Source organism: Colletotrichum acutatum (genome assembly GCF_030867785.1).
Source record: "Colletotrichum acutatum strain CBS 112980 chromosome Unknown BDZ83scaffold_237, whole genome shotgun sequence".
Lineage (NCBI taxonomy): Eukaryota > Fungi > Ascomycota > Sordariomycetes > Glomerellales > Glomerellaceae > Colletotrichum > Colletotrichum acutatum.
This window is the reverse complement of record NW_026849231.1, coordinates 23,335-38,724: the sequence shown is the minus strand read 5'-3', so window position 1 is coordinate 38,724 and position 15,390 is coordinate 23,335. Positions and strand designations below refer to the sequence as shown.

The window sequence follows — 15,390 nt, the reverse complement described above, 5'->3', positions numbered from 1 at the left end:
GCCGCTTCGAGACGCCAAGCGGAGACAGACACGAGTCCGCCTTTCCAAGGAAGACCCGTCAACACAGGCCAGAAGGGGCTCGTGCAGAAGATCGACAGCGTCATTACAGCGGCAGCAAGGATCGTTCTACCTGTCTGGAGGACAACGCCAACCAGTAGCCTCCTCCGAGACGCCGGCTTACCGTCAGCCAAAGTCGCCTTAGAAGGCGTCCGTTTACGGGCCGCAGTCCGACTACAGAGGATTGATCGCCGACACCCGCTAGTCGCGCGGCTCTCCCAGCAGGGACAGCAACAGACGAGACTACAACGGACGGCTGAACTTCTGCCAAGATGCGGAAGACCAACGTTCCTCCAATCACAGTACCTGCCAAGCTCACAGGATCAGATAGTAGTTCAATGCAAAGAAGAGGCTGCGAAAGCTTTCGAGCGCTGGCTAAAGACAGTACCGGAAAGCCATATGATCGTCTTCTCGGACGGCTCCAGGGCGACGAACGGAGCCGTGGGGTACGGCTTCGTCATCTACCGAGACTCCAAACGCATAGCGCAAGGGTGCGGCCGACTCGGACTAGCAGAAGTGTTCGACGCCGAGGTCGAAGGGGCGCGAACCGGCCTCAGAAGGGCTCTGCTCACCAATCGCGGTCATCCAATCCACATATGTATCGACAACACCAGCGTTATACAAGGCATCCGCGGCAAGGCGCCGGACTCGTCACAAGACGCGTTCCTCGAAATCCAAGAAGCGGCCAGGATATTTGATATACGGACGCACTGGTCCCCGGGACACCAGGGCATCGAAGGAAACGAGGCCGCGGACCGGCTGGCCAAAGAAGGAACGACACTGCCGGCGCGGATGGGTCAAATGGCAACACTAGCGGGCATCAAGCGGCTTGCAAGGGAAAAATTACAAAGCCAGCACAGGAGATGGTGGTATAAAGAGCGAAGGCCGCGGTACGCGGACTTGGGGCTTGAGGCAGCTCTGTCCAGCCCTCCTGAACTGGCCTTGCCGCGGGCTACGTTACATCACCTGCTGGCGGCACGATCGGGTCACGGGGACTTCGAGCAATATCACCGACGTTTCAACCACGACGACGCTCTAATGATGTGCTCTTGTGGAGAGGCGAAAGACGTGGACCACCTGGTCTACTGTCGACTAACGCTGGCGAGGAGGCAACGGTGGCCGACCCTCCACTCTCGCAGTATGCCCGAGCCCATAGGTCCTATGGGATCTCTCGAGGCCTACTTCAAGAGATTAATCACCGACCCACGAGGCTTCGAGGCCTTTCTCCGCGTGACGGACTTCTTCCAGAAGATCTGTCTGCGGTAGCAGCATCCACACCTAGGTAGATGTGAGTGCGGACTACAAAGAACCTCCCGATTCCAAGGGACGATTTGGGAAAGAATGAAACTGGGGCACCAGCGGGAACCGGGGACAGACAGAACGCGTAGTGGCCACAAGGCATGATTTGGAGGACGATGTAAAGAGACGACGTACTGTAGAGTAGGTAGCCTTGGCTCACGGCCCTCCACGCCATATACCCTTCGGGAGGTCTGCGGTAAGGGCTCTAGCCCGGCCGCCACGGCGTTAAATACAACAACAACAACAACAACTCAGCGCCCAGGGTCCAGAACGCGGGCCAGTAGCCAATACCGGCGTTGGCTCCAAGATTAGGGATCTTCAGACTAGCCTGGATCCGCATGGTTTTCCCCGGCTGCGCCATGAAATTGGCTCTGCGGGTCTCAATCCTCCCGGAAGTCCATGCTCCCGTGGAAGGGTTCTTGATGGCGGTGATCTGAAGATTTCCAGCGCCATTGACTCGGATATTGTTGGGGCTGTTGGTGTATGACTGGATTTCCGATGTGCCCCAGTTTGCTGGACCGCCGGGATAACTGGTCCCAGTGTCGATAATCCAGTTATTCTGGTCTGGAACCGTGTTGGCCTTGCCGCTGAAATCGTCATACCACACCAAATTGAAGCCGCTGACTTTTGGTATTTGTGCTTCAGACGTTGACAGTAAAGCCAGCAAAGCTGCGGCGGTGCTAATAGGTCTCAACATGATTGTGTAAGTGGTTAGGTCGTGAATGAAATGTCGACCGATTTGCCGATTCGAAGTTATTCTTGTGAGTACAGAGAAAAAGTGCCACTGGGGAAATCAAAAAGGCCAATGGGACGATACCGCAACTGAAGGAGTGTCGTGGAGAGGATTCCGGTGATGGTTACACGATGCATCGTAGAGGTGACCAACGTGAGTGTAATATACTCGATGGTGGTGGGGTCAAGACCAGCTCACGAGATGGTCTAGATGTAGCTTCATCAGCTCTTTTCGGGATGCAGCACCGGCTCGCTGCGTTCCTATGGGAGATTTGTTGACAAGAGGGTCCAGAAGCGAAGCCAGACGAGTCCAGCCTCCCATCCCAAGCCCATGGTCCCAAGCTAGGCACACGTCTCGGCCACCCCACGGTGAATATGGGTGTGGGTTCACATGGCATGTGAAAGAAATGAGACTAGATCAGCTAGACACAAAGCGGAAGCACTGAGACATATGGTCGAGATCAGATAAGACGCTGTTACCAATGCGGCTATCAGCTACGGAAAGACTGGCTTGGCTGGCCAATAACTCTGCACATCCTAGCAGCCTAGTACTCGGGCTATGCAAGAGGAGAGACTCTTATATTCAGCCGCGCTTGCTCCATGTTGAGCCTGAAACTAGTTGTTGCAGTGGCAATTCCCTCTGCATGGCTGAATATGGTTCGCCATCAACCATTGGGACACCAATGCTCAAATAATTGTGGCGTTTATCCCTGACAAGTTTGCTGGAGATAGGAATTCAAGGAAGTTTTCGCAAATCGGGAAGATTCGCAAACATACCTTACATTATGGGGGCTAGCAAACATGGCTGAGGATAATAACGTCGCAAGACGGCTGCAGTGTCTTTGCCTTTACGTTGGTTAGATCGCGGACCTGTGCCAATGCAGTCGGCTTATAAAAGCCGTTCTGGGTGAACGATGAAGACAAAAAATGTATCTTTTAACTACTCTGCTAAACGTGAACTGCAGGACCATATCCCAAGACCGTCGAAGTCTGCCCAACATACTAAAGCCTCGAAATCGGAGTGTGGAAAACTTGAACCACAGAAAATTTGAACCATTGTTGTGTTTATTCGTCTGGGATCATAGAGTTTCCGGTGAGACACCAGCCTCGATCCTCCCCTCAGCAAATCTGAAAGTGAAAGAGCATGTCCACAGCCGAGCTTCTTCTTCTCTCCATTTCCTGTGGAATAAAATTCCCCGACGACATCCTGAGCCTTGCTGGCACATTGAGGTACACGTATTACTTCCACGTGGGCATCGGAGCCTGGCACGAAGATGGTAGGGAGAATCAATCAAAACATCCACGACCATGGCGGTAAGCCCCCACACAAAAAGGCGCTGTCATTGGTCCTGAACATCTTTGACTGACCAAGAGGTTTGTCCGGAATAGGGAAAGCGCTGTAAGCCCATTGCATTGCAGTAGCCCCACTTAATGGGGATAAAGGAGTTAAACAATCCCTGAGTCCTTGACACACGCACCCTTGGCAGTTGGCAGGATCCAACAGCAACTTCGTCTGAGATTCCATCAACGTGCTTCACTCAAACTCATCTTCTATCTGCACTGGATAGTTCGATCAAGAGTTGTAACTTCTGTCTGGCTGAACTACGCCAACTAGAGAACCTGACGCGTCAGCCGCTCCATACTTCTCAAGTTCCGCAATGCACGGTTTGGAACGGGAACCACAAATGATTGTCTCGGCACCCATGCTTCATTCCTCGGAAGCACAATGCCGGGACGATGACTGGACTGGTCTTCGTGACCGAGCAGAAAGACGCAAGAGACAGAATCGCCTCAATGTCAGAGCCTACAGTATAACGCCCCCCAACCAGGTTCAGCACTAGCGAGACAAAGCTGACGCGGCTAACAGGAAAGCGAAAGGCCATTGAACTGCATCAAAATGAGCTGACGGAAACATCAACGGCTGATATGTCATATGGGTCTTCTCACAAAGAATCACGGTCTAGCTTGAGCTCGGGAACAAGTCTAGATTTCGTACATTGGGCTCCACCGACGCAGCGTGCAACTAAACCGCACCGCTCTTTAAAGCCTCGTTCTGAAAGAGATGAGAGCCAAGCTCACCTACGCGTTGCTGCGAAGCGCTTCGTGATATGTGCACAGGCACAGCGACCTACACGTCACCATCATAATGGCAAGTCGAGTTCAGCAAAGCATGTGCCGCCTTACTTCCGGAATCCAACCACATGGTTCCCTCTGTATAAGGAACACCTCATTCCGCTGGTCTTCTACAATGTCTTCAGGGCAACGATTACCAACATTCACATTCTCTCTCTCACTTCTTTGCTCACCAGTCCATGTACACCAGACCTTCACACAACACCACTATTTCCGACACCTTGTCAAGTGCCAGAGACTTTGAAGCCCACCCCCACGCAAAGCTCGACCCCCCACGAATGTTGGATTGACATTTTCCCATCGGGCGGCATGCGCGATAACGCTATCAAGTTCCGTGATCAGTTCAGCCAGCATGATCTTTGTGCTGACTTAGTGGGCTGCCAAGAAGGCGATGCCTGTCTTAACCAGCCGGGTATTATTGCTTGGTCGGACCCTTGGCATCCTGATGGTTGGGAGGTCACGGAAAAGTTTGTCGAGAAATGGAGCTTCCTGCTCAAGGGTTGTGAGGATGTCATGAGAGCGACCAACAAATGGCGCGCAATGAGGGACGAGGAGCCGCTTGTATGGGAGCTGGAGTGATTTGTCTCGTTGGTGGACTCCTCATGGTCGCAGATATTGCACCGAGTCCGCACATGATACTTTGTTCTATGAGCTCGTTGACCATTAATTGGTTTTGATAATCGAACAGAGATTTGCGGAACAAACAGCAGCTTCGATACCATATCTATCCCTGGGCATATGATGTATGATCAGTAGACATATCTGAACTGGGGAATTTCCTTGTCCGTTTTATCGAGCAGGTTCAAGGACACGTCATTTCCAACGCCCGTGTCAAGCTCCTCTCTAACGCTGTCACGTCGCTTGTTTTCCCAAACCAGATAGTAACGAAGGACGAAGCACATTAAGACTCCAAGACTATAGCATATCAACATGGCCAAGAAACCGGAGCTGTAAGATGGTGCTTCCCACTCGAAGAATAATTGTGGACCGATAATGTTACCAGCACAATAGGCTATGAAAATCTATCAAACTTAAATCAGTCTCAGATCCATCGACCATGGAAATGATTTACTTACCATTGCATTCACTGTAGTCTTTTTGGTGAATCCGCCAAAATTGCCAGAGGACATGGATAGGATCATGGGGAAATTGGCACTGTACGCGATTGTCAGGCAGTACCCCATAAACCGTGCCCATTTGAGTTCCGATTGTATCTGGCGAACCATGGCAGCACCGGCGATGGAGATGGCGAGGTTCAGTGCCATCCAATAGGTGCGACTATTGCGAAAGTAGGTGCTTCCTCCAGTGGCCATCAAGACAAATATGAGCTGGAAGACCGACCCTAACATCTGCACAAGGAGGGTGTTGAGAGTGCTGAAGCCCATTCCTTTGATAACGATAGACCCAAACCCATGGACGCCACCATTGGCAATCTGGGCGCTGATCTGGATGCCGAAGAGAAGCCAAGCCTTGATGTCAGTCAACGCCTCCACGCACTGATACCACTTGAACGTGTCACTTTTGATCCCCGTCAGGTTTTCCTCAACGCGCTCAATGGCCTTGATACGATCAGCTTCGTTGAGAAATCGAGCCTTCAATGGCGTGTCAGGTAAGAAGAAAAAGATAGGAAAGGACCAGGCTGTAGTGATTCCGCCAAAAATCAGAAAGACGGCCTAAACTCGCAAGAGTCAGCAACTAATTCTCTTGGCGGATTGTGAATGGAGTCAATACCTTCCATGGAGCTATACTATCGATGTGGCCGATAGAGTAGGCAATAACTCCACCGAAGATGCCGGCCACAGTATTGCCAAGGAACCAGGCGCCATGTCGAAGAGGCTGTTCTGAGCGCTTATACCACATGGAGATGACGATACTGAGGCCTGGCGCGATGGCGGCCTCGGAAACGCCCAGCATGATCCGGTTTGCCAGTAAACCACCAGCATTGGAGCAAAGCGCAGTGAACATGAGGACAATTCCCCAAACAAGGCTTTTACGGTTAGTCATGAGCCTTAGCTTCGTTGGCAAGGGAAAAGTGCTTACACTGAGACCGCAATCATCTTACCGACAGGAAGTCGGACCATCATGACTCCTGCAAGGTACGAAGCAATGAGGTAACCGAAGTAGTAGATACTGCTTGCCCAAGAGTACTCGGAACCATTGAGATGCAAGTCATCCCGCAAGCCCATGATAGCTGTGTAGCTAAGAGCTGATTTGTCAAGGAATTGGAAAAGGTACGACATGGCCATTACTGGTAAAAGACTGTGGCTTGAAATCAGTGTATGTCTAACCAGGGTAGGGTTTGATTTGGGACCCCTTAATTACCATAAATCGACCTTTCGGAGAATCCTCTTGTCTTCGCTGTGAGCCAGACCTCGGATCGAGGTAGTGTCTTCACCAATAACTTTCAATGTCTCATCGGCTGGACCCAAATCCAGATGAGGCTTGCCATCTTTCTCTGACATTTTGAAGGGTAAAGATCAATCGATTGCGGGCGGTGAAGGAGAATACACAAAGTTGTAGGGATAATTGCAAGGAGAGCCTCCGTGAACTTTAGTGAGACTATAAGTTCCATAGGCGGCCAAGATCGATGCTATTTATGCGCCCTCTTCATAAAGCTTGTTGTTCCAAGGACTTCAGGCTTAAACGCAATTGGCGCAACCTCACTCACTTCAATAGTAGTCCAGCATCGGTCAAAATCCCACGAAAGGTGTCGGAATTGGCCACTTGCGAACATATTGTGGGGTTGATTGTCGAGTCATTGCGGAACCAACAGCTCTCTGACCGGAAGTCGTGTACCAGTACGAAGCTTCTGACAAGTGGCTGATCAGCTTGTCACTGATAGCAATAGTTGATAGCCGACGCAGCTCTGGGGGGATAGACATTAGCCGATCCACATGTCCGCCGTGCCGGCCCATGTCATCTTCCAATGATGCGGGGAAACATGCCGGACTCTAGTTCTGAAGGATCATGGTTATCGTGGCGGGAGACGCTACTTCCAGCCTGCTTGGGGGAACCGGACAAACACCAAACTCATACTGGTGGCTCAGATAACAAAGAGGCCCACTTCGCCGGATTGAAACCGCTCACGAACGTCTACCCGTCTCGCAAGATTGTTCTGCATCTCTATGATGTCCTTGAGAAAGATATGGGCCCTGTCGAGGTTCTTACTGAACCGACTCATGGCCTGAAAGCGGCTGATAACCCATTCGCGGTGCAGTAAGTCGTCTGTCTCCAAAGCAACCATGAAGAGTGGCCATGCGATGCGTGTCATGGCCTCGTCGCCTTCATGCTTGAAGGCCTGGAAAGCCAGATTCATGATTTCTCGCAAGGCGTTCCGTTGACGAGCTGAGAGCATTGGCGTGGCATCAAATCGCGTCAAACGAAGAAATTCGAGAACGACGGCATGATAGTGAGGTACGATGCCGCGAATGTTGGCTACTAGCCGATGTGAGTTATCCGTGCTGATAGAAAGCTCTGCTGCGACCTCCAGTAGTTCGGTGAATTTCCAACCCACTTGTTGAATGGTCATATCGACAGCCATGACGCGCTGTTGTTGCGAGGTATCATCTTCATGTATGAGATTAGCGAGCTGGGCAATCATGAAGCGCAATTGGCCGCATGCTCCCAAAAGAGCATAAACATTCCTATTCTCCACGTCGTCGAGAAGCTCCGCCTGAGGGTATGAATCAGCCCACATACTCCGGTAAAGTGGATTGGAGAAACGGTGTAACCTCTCGAAGGCGTCGAGCGGTTGAAATGGGCTGGATATTCCACTGCCAACCTGGCCATCGAGGGCACCCATGATTTTGTGGAGGGCGCAGTTGAGTTGTCCGCCAAGGCCGTATGAAGCGGCAGCGGCATCATGTAGCGCGATCCAAACAAGCATTCTTGCCGAGTACAGAGATAGGCGGGAACCACTCGCATCTTGTCCTCGCCTCGTGAGGGCTAAGCTTTTCCGATTCGCCTCCGGTGAGGGCGCCGGTAATTGAAGTAGTAAATGCTTGAAGCGGTGTTGTAATATCAAACTCGCGCCGACGAGATGATTGGACAAGCCTTGGCACTTTCCATCTCCATACTTTTGCTCATAGAGGAGCATGAGATACAATCCTGTACAGACTGCATCAAGATCCAGCTGACCATTGTCCTCACCTCCGATGGTGTCGGCCATCATTCGGAGAGCGGAAGAGTAATGCTGAATGGGCGTTCTTGGGCCACGCGCCTCTTCTGCATTTTTGTTGCGCCGGAATTCCAGCTCCCGGCCCCCAAGGGCAAGTACCACATGCATGACCATAGGATCGGTCTGGGCAATGTCGAACATGATGGAGTACAGTGAGTAGTCCGGATTCTTGGTGTGGTTTTGTTTGGCGAATGATGTGCGAAAGTACCGGATTGCCTCGTGATCAGCCGACGAAAGATCAAGTGAGCAAGCCCCCATTCCCGGAGCTGACGGATTAAACAGTGATAGAGCCTTAGACTGATTGAGCTGAGACATTGTCTGCACCCATGTCGGCAAGCTGAGTGACGTGCCAACTCCTCCAGCCGACGAGGAAGACGACGACGTGTGGGGGTGAGACGAAAAGAGCCGATCTTTGCGTGTCTTGCCCCTCTTTGTAAGCTTGACGCGAGGTGCATAGTCGCAAAGAAGCCGCAGACGTGTGCAACGATGACAATTTGGCCGCTGCTCATCACATTTGACCTTCTTTGTGCGGCAAGTCCAACACCCATTTCTTGAACGTGGTCCACTCCGACCCTCGCCCGTGCGCGCCGCCGTCGCCGCCGCTGCGGACGCGGTGGTACCGACAAATCCGGCGGCGTCTAGGGAGGGCCGTTCATCGGCAATAATGGGGAGACCGTCGGCTGAAACTGAGCTTGTGCTGCCGGGTGAGCTCCCATCGGCTTCAGAGGGAGAAGTGCTCATTGGTAGTCGTCTAACCAACTGATTCGAGGTCGGCTGTATCGACGAGTAGAGACTTTCAGCTGAAGCACTTGAGTGGAGGTCGAAGGCTGGGGTGTTTCACCGAATTCCCAACTGAACAACGTTACTGCGTGGGCGCGTCTGGGGAAAAGAGGACAATTCGAGTGGAAATTGTGGATGATATGACTGAGATGTCTCGGGCGCGCCGCCGCTGGAACTCATGAATGATCGAATTAGCCGACAAGGGAATACGGAAGTGGAACGAGAACTTCATAATATCAGCAGAAGAAAGGGATGATAAGAAAAGCTGACTGACAGATTGAAAGCAAGGTAATGAGCTTAGCCATTAGCAATACCGTGTGGTGAGTAGCGGCCAAGTCTCATCGAATGGAAATAATCCAAATTGCCGACCATCGGCTATCTTCCGTGCCTACCTGGAAAATGTCGCGAGTGAAGGGTCTCCTGGTCGGCTGGCTGTAAGCACCAATTGCCGATGGGTGACACCCCCGTCTCAGCTGCGGAGCGCAAGCTCTCCACACCAGTGCGTAGATGTCATGACGGGAACAAATGAATTTGTTGGAGTCAGACCTTTATAAGATGTTGACGAGCAGTTAATGATTTTAAAGATACCTATACTTTACCTTTATCGAAAAGGCTACTCCATCCCAAACCACATCCCGCCAATCTTTAGCATTTCTTGGAATCGTTTCGCTGCGAGTAAGGGATTTACGCTTCGAATCCTATCACCATGTCTATTATTCATATCCCGGTCGCCGCTAATGCTGCTGGGGATCAACAGAGCGCTAACCCGGGCTCCAAACCAGTACAGGGGGCTTTCGACTTCAAACAGGCCCGCAAGATCATTAACGCACACCTCGATGACCTAGACTCTTCTCTTCACAACGACATCAACAAACAGCTGCACGCAAATCCGGAAACTGCATACAAGGAGTTCTTTGCTCACGACACCCTCACAGCTTACTTAGAAAAGCAAGGGTTCTCCGTCAAAAAGCATACCTATGGCCTCGAAACGAGCTTCGAGGCCGAAATAGGCAGTGGCGGCCGTCAAGTCGTTGTTTGCGCTGAATACGATGCTCTACCAGACATTGGCCATGCCTGCGGACACAACCTGATTGCAACGTCCTCAATTGCTGCATTTTTGGGGGCTGCTCGCACACTCGTCGACTTAAGGATTCCCGGGCGCCTACGCATTCTCGGAACCCCAGCCGAAGAAGGGGGAGGCGGCAAAGCGAAACTCATTGATGCCGGTGCCTTCAACCCACCCGAGGATATCGCAGCGGCCATTATGGCGCACCCAACTGCAGCTCATCAGGGCGGCAGTGGAGATGGTTCCTCAGGACTGGCAGGCTTTAAGCTCATTGCAAGCCATAAGTTCCGCGTTGAATTCCGTGGGAAGCCCGCTCATGCAGCAGGCGAGCCATGGAAAGGGTTGAACGCGTTGGATGCGGCTGTAGCAGCCTACAGCAACGTGGCTCTCCTCAGGCAGCAAATTCAGTCAGACGAAAGAGTTCATGGTGTAATCGAAGTCGGTGGCACCGTTCCCAACGTCATCACGGATTATACCCGCATGAACTGGAATGTCCGCAGCCCAACAATCGAGCGCGCCGATGAACTGCTGAACAGGGTCAAGGCATGCTTGGAAGCAGGCGCAGCCGCGACGGGCTGCGAGATCAACTACATTGTGTAAATGTTATGAGCGCTGCAACTTTTACGACCCTGCTGATGCAGTGTTTACAGGGCGCCGACGTACATGAACCTACGAGCTAATGACACCCTATGCAAGACATATGTGGAAGATATGGCCGCGATCGGTCAGACAATACAGCTTCATCAGGCAAAACCATTCAACGCCTCAACAGATATGGGGAACGTGTCTTATCACGTGCCTAGCTTCCACGGCGCTTTCGTCATCCCGACCTCGCCAGATGTGGCAGGCCACAATCCCAAATTCGCGGCCGCTGCTGCAACTGACGAAGCTCACAAGGCGGCTCTCACGTGCGCTAAGGGTATGGCAATGCTTGCCGTACGAGTGCTTGTTGACGATGACATTGCATCACAAGCAAGAGCGGACTTTGGAAGCCCGGATGAAGAGGGAAAATAGGCTTGGTAGGAAGTGATGTTGAACACTTGGAACGAGGGGTGCCATGATCTGAGGTATCCTAGGAAGGGTCTTCCATTCAGATCCAGAAAAAAAAGAGATGGTTTCCAATTTCTATCGATAAATTGGGCCATTAATCAAGGTAAATGCCCATCGTAGCCAGCGATTATGAGCCTTTGGTTTGCCTCCCAAACCTCGGAAGGAATCCTTTGCTCAACTTGAAAGCCCTTTGCTGGGTACTCCCGGATTCTCACCAAGTCTCCGACCATGATTTCAATGACTAAGTCACGAGGGTTTTCCTCATTCGGATATTGGGCGAATCCCAGTTCAGGGCTTGTCACAGTGAACACCGTTTTGGGGTCCGGCCATTGTTTGCTGAAGGTTGCATATGTTCTCCTTTCCATGTATGGCTTTTGAACCAGCACGAAGCTCGTGGCCTCTAGCTCTAGTTCTTTCAAAAGGGCATGGGTGAACCGAACATTTTCGCCAGTGTTGCTGGAGTTTGGCTCCACGATAATCTTGTCGGCCGGAACCCCTAACTCCCTGGCAATACCTGCAAACATCTCGGCTTCTGGTTTTGTAAATCGATTTTCCGTAAGCTTCCCTGATCCGCCAGAGTAGATGAGATATTCTCCATAACCAGCGAGGAAAAGCTGTGCTGCGCGTGTAGCTACTCGTGTGTCGAGACTGCAAAGGCAGAAGATGGCTTTAGCAGGACTGACGGCCATATGCATTCGATGATATTCATAAACAATTTCCGCATCTAGATTGATCTGAGATGATTTCGAAGGCATGTTGAGGTAGGAAGTGTTCATGGTGATGCGGGAGGGCTCTTGCAGAAGCTTCTCGTGATGAAAAGTAGAAAATGAGGAATGTGAGGCAGAAAAGTAAAGAAATGAGTCGGCCTTAGTCAGCGCATGGTGTTACTTACCTATCTGAGTACTTTAGGCCGGACATGGCTAAGGGCATCATTGTATCTGCAACAAACAATGTGGCGTCGCGTCGATGACACGCAGGGAACGAGGCATTTATGTGGCTTGCTGATCATGTCAATACATGTATACATGTAATTATTCCGTACCATCCCTGTCAACACCTAATAGATAAACTCGACGCAGCACTACTTTCTTGACGGCGAGATCATCAGACAAAGAGTCAGGACACGATGCATGAATGAGATGAAATACCCATATCATCGAATTGTTGACAAGACTACTTCAAGGGCTGATTACTAAGTCAACTATAGTACGCTACTGAATCTCAATAGTATCCTGCAGAACCAGATTTCTACTCGATGATCCAGACCACACGTTATAAGTTCCCCGGCGTAAACGCCACTGCTGAGCTTCGACATCCCAGATGCTAAGATCACGCCTGGTGAGTTCAAAGGCGACCGACTGCGTTTGCCCACTAGAAAGAAAGACACGGGAGAAGCCACGAAGTTGTCGAATCGGCGTGTCGTCACCCGGAACTCCGATATACAGCTGTGCAACCTCTGTTCCATCCACGTCACCGGTATTAGTGAGAGACACCTTTGCAACTGCGAGGTTTTCCCACAGTGATGGATGGCCACCCTGCACGATCGACACATTGGGATCGGGGTATTCTGACGTATCCGCGTCTGCCGTGAGCACAACGGACAAGTCAGCAAAGCTGAAAGTGGTATATGAGAGACCAAAGCCGAACTCATAGCGAGGAGTGATGTTGTGTGCATCGAAGTAACGGTAATCGATGTAAAGGCCTTCGGTGAAGTCACTGTCAGGGAAGAAGTCATCAGAGGCACTGGAGTTAAGATGGCTTCCATAGTCCGACTCCTGCCGGGCAATAGTGAAAGGCAGCTTTCCAGATGGATTAATGTCGCCCCATAGTACGTCCACAAGACTGTGGCCACTCTCCTGGCCAGGAAGCCCGGCAAAAAGGACAGCAGTGACGTTAGGGTGTTCGATCCACGCATCAACAGTGCGAATGCCTGGGATTCATTAGCATCCAAGAGACCCCTGCAGTAGATATGTCTCGCTTATTTCCACTTACCGGCCGAGTGGATCACGACTACAGTATTCGAACAGTTTGCGGCTACGTTCTGCACAAGATTGTCGCTGAATTCGTCCGTGAGGCTCAGGCGATCAAAGCTCTCAGAGGCATACGTGTTGATGAAAACAAGGCAGGCTTCAGAGTTGACGTAGGGTGGAGAGGGGTTTTCAGAGTAGAAATCCCATCGTAGAATGCCTCGGTTCTTGGAGATTCGCTCTTGGACCGCCTGGAATGGTGAAACCACGTACGGGGGAGTACTGCCGCCAGAGCCACCGCCAGTGATCAAAGTTCCATTGAATGTTTCCCAGCCGAAGTTGACTTCGTAACCGCCGCCATAGCGACTTGGATTCTCCCAAGGGATCGCCTTGACCGTTGCGTCGTAGCCATAGATAGACAAAAACTTGGGATTCTTGAGCGGAAGCGTATGATTGGTGTTCTTCACCAAGACTGTGCCGGCTGCTCCGATTTGGCGGATCAAAGAAGCGTGATCATCCTGGACATCGACTGGGTAAGCCTTTTGCAGATTCGAGTGCACTGCTGGAGCAGGGAAGGCATGCTCTTGATGAAGGAAGTGATAACCAGCGAGGATCCTCGTGGCCATGTCGGAGAGTCGATGTTCGGTTACAGAACCATTGTTGACAGCCTCGATCAGCTTATCTCCCCAGAAACCCTCGTCCGGCATCACCAAGTCCAACCCTGCGTTGGCTGAGGCAACACCGCCCATTTGGCCTTGCCAATCGCTAACGACAAAACCTTCGAAGCCAAGCTCGGTTTTCAAGATACCGTTCAAGAGTTTAGAGTTCTGGCAGCCATAAGAGTGATTGGATCTCTGGTACGAGCACATGACCGAGGCAGCACCCTCCTTGAGAGAATTCATGAAGGGCCAAACGTAGAGTTCATGTAGTGCTCTGTCGTCTACGTTTGAACTGATCGCCTCGCCCAGGTCGGATACCCGACGGCGATACTCTTGCTCATTCAAGAGCCAATGTTTGGCAGTGGCGATAACACCAGCATTCTGGATGCCGCGAGTAATTGCGCCCATGCCAACGCCTGCAAGGTAAGGGTCACTCGACAGTCCCTCCCAGTTGCGTCCGCCACGAGCAACCCTCCCGAGAGGGCCAGCAGCCGGCCCTAAAGCAACGTTGATACCTTTTCCGTAGTACTCGTCGCCTAGTGCCTTGCCATACTTGTACAGCAGGGCTTTGTCAAAGGTAGCAGCAACGTGAATTCCAGCCGGGAATGCGGAAACGAATTCCTGACCGCGAATTCCGTCTGGTGCATCAGCAAAGCACAGTGCTGGGATTCCGAGTCTAGGAACTTCGCCGGAATTTCCTACGCATGTTCCAGTCCACCCTCGGGTGATATTCGCCTTCTCTTCGAGCGTCATTTGAGAGACCAATCCTCTGGCATGGCGATAGGCAGCGGCCCAACCAGAGTTGCTCGAGCCACTACCAATGGCTGCTTCATGTCAGATAAGTCTGAGCTTAACTAATGGTTACGAAGACCTACGAGATGGGTACACTGGCGGACTTCTCCCGTAGTATGGCACCTCAGATGGCGCGGTGCTATTTAACTGTGCTGCGGCTGAAGAGCTGGCAAGAGCAACAGCAAGAGAGAACCCTGCAATCTTCATTTTCTCAATGAACACGATGCGGCCTTGCCACGTTGAGAATTCGAAGGGCAATCACAAAGGGCACTGGTGAAGTGCCACGAGGAAATGATAACGCAGTAGCTAGAAAGAACTTTAATATGTCGACTGCAAATCAAACAAAGACCGAGACGAGATGATGGTCGTCGATCGCTGATTACCGACCAGGAGTATTGCATTGGAAACGTCATCGCCGGTGAAGCAGAGCCCGAGATGGGCAACGGTCAATCGGTCCTATTCTGAAGATGCGATGGGCACCTGCAGAGAGTGGATTCATGACTCGACTTTACCCGGTAAGTAATAGCGGTCATCATCAGCCAACTTTGTGTGTGTGATCGTGCTGATGTAGGTAACAACAAGTGAACCAGCACGGTGGTGAGCCAATGGTCAAGCCGGAAGACCACCGGCGGGGTGACCGGGGCTGCTCCGGTCTACCCCGCGCTCTCCGCATCGGAG

General features: G+C 51.7%; 7 protein-coding genes across 7 annotated transcripts; 2 read left to right on the top strand and 5 right to left on the bottom strand.

Moving 5' to 3' along the window:
* Nucleotides 1–1,525: 1,525 nt before the first annotated feature.
* Nucleotides 1,526–2,262, bottom strand: BDZ83DRAFT_644011 (concanavalin A-like lectin/glucanase domain-containing protein). The gene has a single exon (XM_060509714.1). The coding sequence runs from the start codon at nt 2,051–2,053 to the stop codon at nt 1,562–1,564; it is 492 nt and encodes a 163-aa protein (XP_060357686.1). The 5' UTR covers nt 2,054–2,262; the 3' UTR covers nt 1,526–1,561.
* A 1,511-nt stretch (nt 2,263–3,773) lies between these two features.
* On the top strand, nt 3,774–5,243 carry BDZ83DRAFT_770694 (uncharacterized protein; the record flags this gene model as incomplete). Its single annotated transcript, XM_060515349.1, has 2 exons — nt 3,774–3,897; nt 4,163–5,243. The coding sequence occupies 2 exons, from the start codon at nt 3,774–3,776 to the stop codon at nt 4,798–4,800; spliced, it is 762 nt and encodes a 253-aa protein (XP_060357685.1). The 3' UTR covers nt 4,801–5,243.
* Nucleotides 4,971–6,683, bottom strand: BDZ83DRAFT_594147 (major facilitator superfamily domain-containing protein; the record flags this gene model as incomplete). The annotated part of the gene is made up of 5 exons (XM_060506696.1): nt 4,971–5,243; nt 5,298–5,894; nt 5,953–6,208; nt 6,262–6,480; nt 6,544–6,683. The coding sequence occupies 5 exons, from the start codon at nt 6,681–6,683 to the stop codon at nt 4,971–4,973; spliced, it is 1,485 nt and encodes a 494-aa protein (XP_060357684.1).
* A 581-nt stretch (nt 6,684–7,264) lies between these two features.
* On the bottom strand, nt 7,265–9,139 carry BDZ83DRAFT_724837 (uncharacterized protein; the record flags this gene model as incomplete). Its single annotated transcript, XM_060512700.1, is given in 2 exon segments — nt 7,265–9,000; nt 9,019–9,139. 2 exon segments carry the CDS (start codon nt 9,137–9,139, stop codon nt 7,265–7,267), a joined length of 1,857 nt encoding a protein of 618 aa, XP_060357683.1.
* Nucleotides 9,140–9,884: 745 nt separating this feature from the next.
* BDZ83DRAFT_658038 (metal-dependent amidase/aminoacylase/carboxypeptidase) lies at nt 9,885–11,258 on the top strand (the record flags this gene model as incomplete). The annotated part of the gene is made up of 2 exons (XM_060511001.1): nt 9,885–10,840; nt 10,895–11,258. 2 exons carry the CDS (start codon nt 9,885–9,887, stop codon nt 11,256–11,258), a joined length of 1,320 nt encoding a protein of 439 aa, XP_060357682.1.
* Nucleotides 11,259–11,392: 134 nt separating this feature from the next.
* Nucleotides 11,393–12,049, bottom strand: BDZ83DRAFT_594145 (DUF218 domain-containing protein; the record flags this gene model as incomplete). Its single annotated transcript, XM_060506695.1, has 1 exon — nt 11,393–12,049. The coding sequence occupies one exon, from the start codon at nt 12,047–12,049 to the stop codon at nt 11,393–11,395; it is 657 nt and encodes a 218-aa protein (XP_060357681.1).
* A 411-nt stretch (nt 12,050–12,460) lies between these two features.
* BDZ83DRAFT_685645 (glycosyl hydrolase family 3 N terminal domain-containing protein) lies at nt 12,461–14,883 on the bottom strand. The gene is made up of 3 exons (XM_060511254.1): nt 14,796–14,883; nt 13,287–14,744; nt 12,461–13,224 (listed from the first exon to the last, which is right to left on the bottom strand). The coding sequence occupies exons 2-3, from the start codon at nt 14,671–14,673 to the stop codon at nt 12,506–12,508; spliced, it is 2,106 nt and encodes a 701-aa protein (XP_060357680.1). The 5' UTR covers nt 14,674–14,744; nt 14,796–14,883; the 3' UTR covers nt 12,461–12,505.
* Nucleotides 14,884–15,390: the final 507 nt, after the last annotated feature.

Bases quoted from the DNA above. Each gene is read 5' to 3' on its own strand.
- BDZ83DRAFT_644011 (XM_060509714.1), bottom strand. From the start codon at position 2,053: ATGTTGAGACCTATTAGCACCGCCGCAGCTTTGCTGGCTTTACTGTCA.
- BDZ83DRAFT_685645 (XM_060511254.1), bottom strand. From the start codon at position 14,673: ATGACGCTCGAAGAGAAGGCGAATATCACCCGAGGGTGGACTGGAACA. The intron at 13,225-13,286 runs GTAAGTGGAAAT...AATGAATCCCAG, and splicing joins AGTCGTGATCCACTCGGCCG to GCATTCGCACTGTTGATGCG.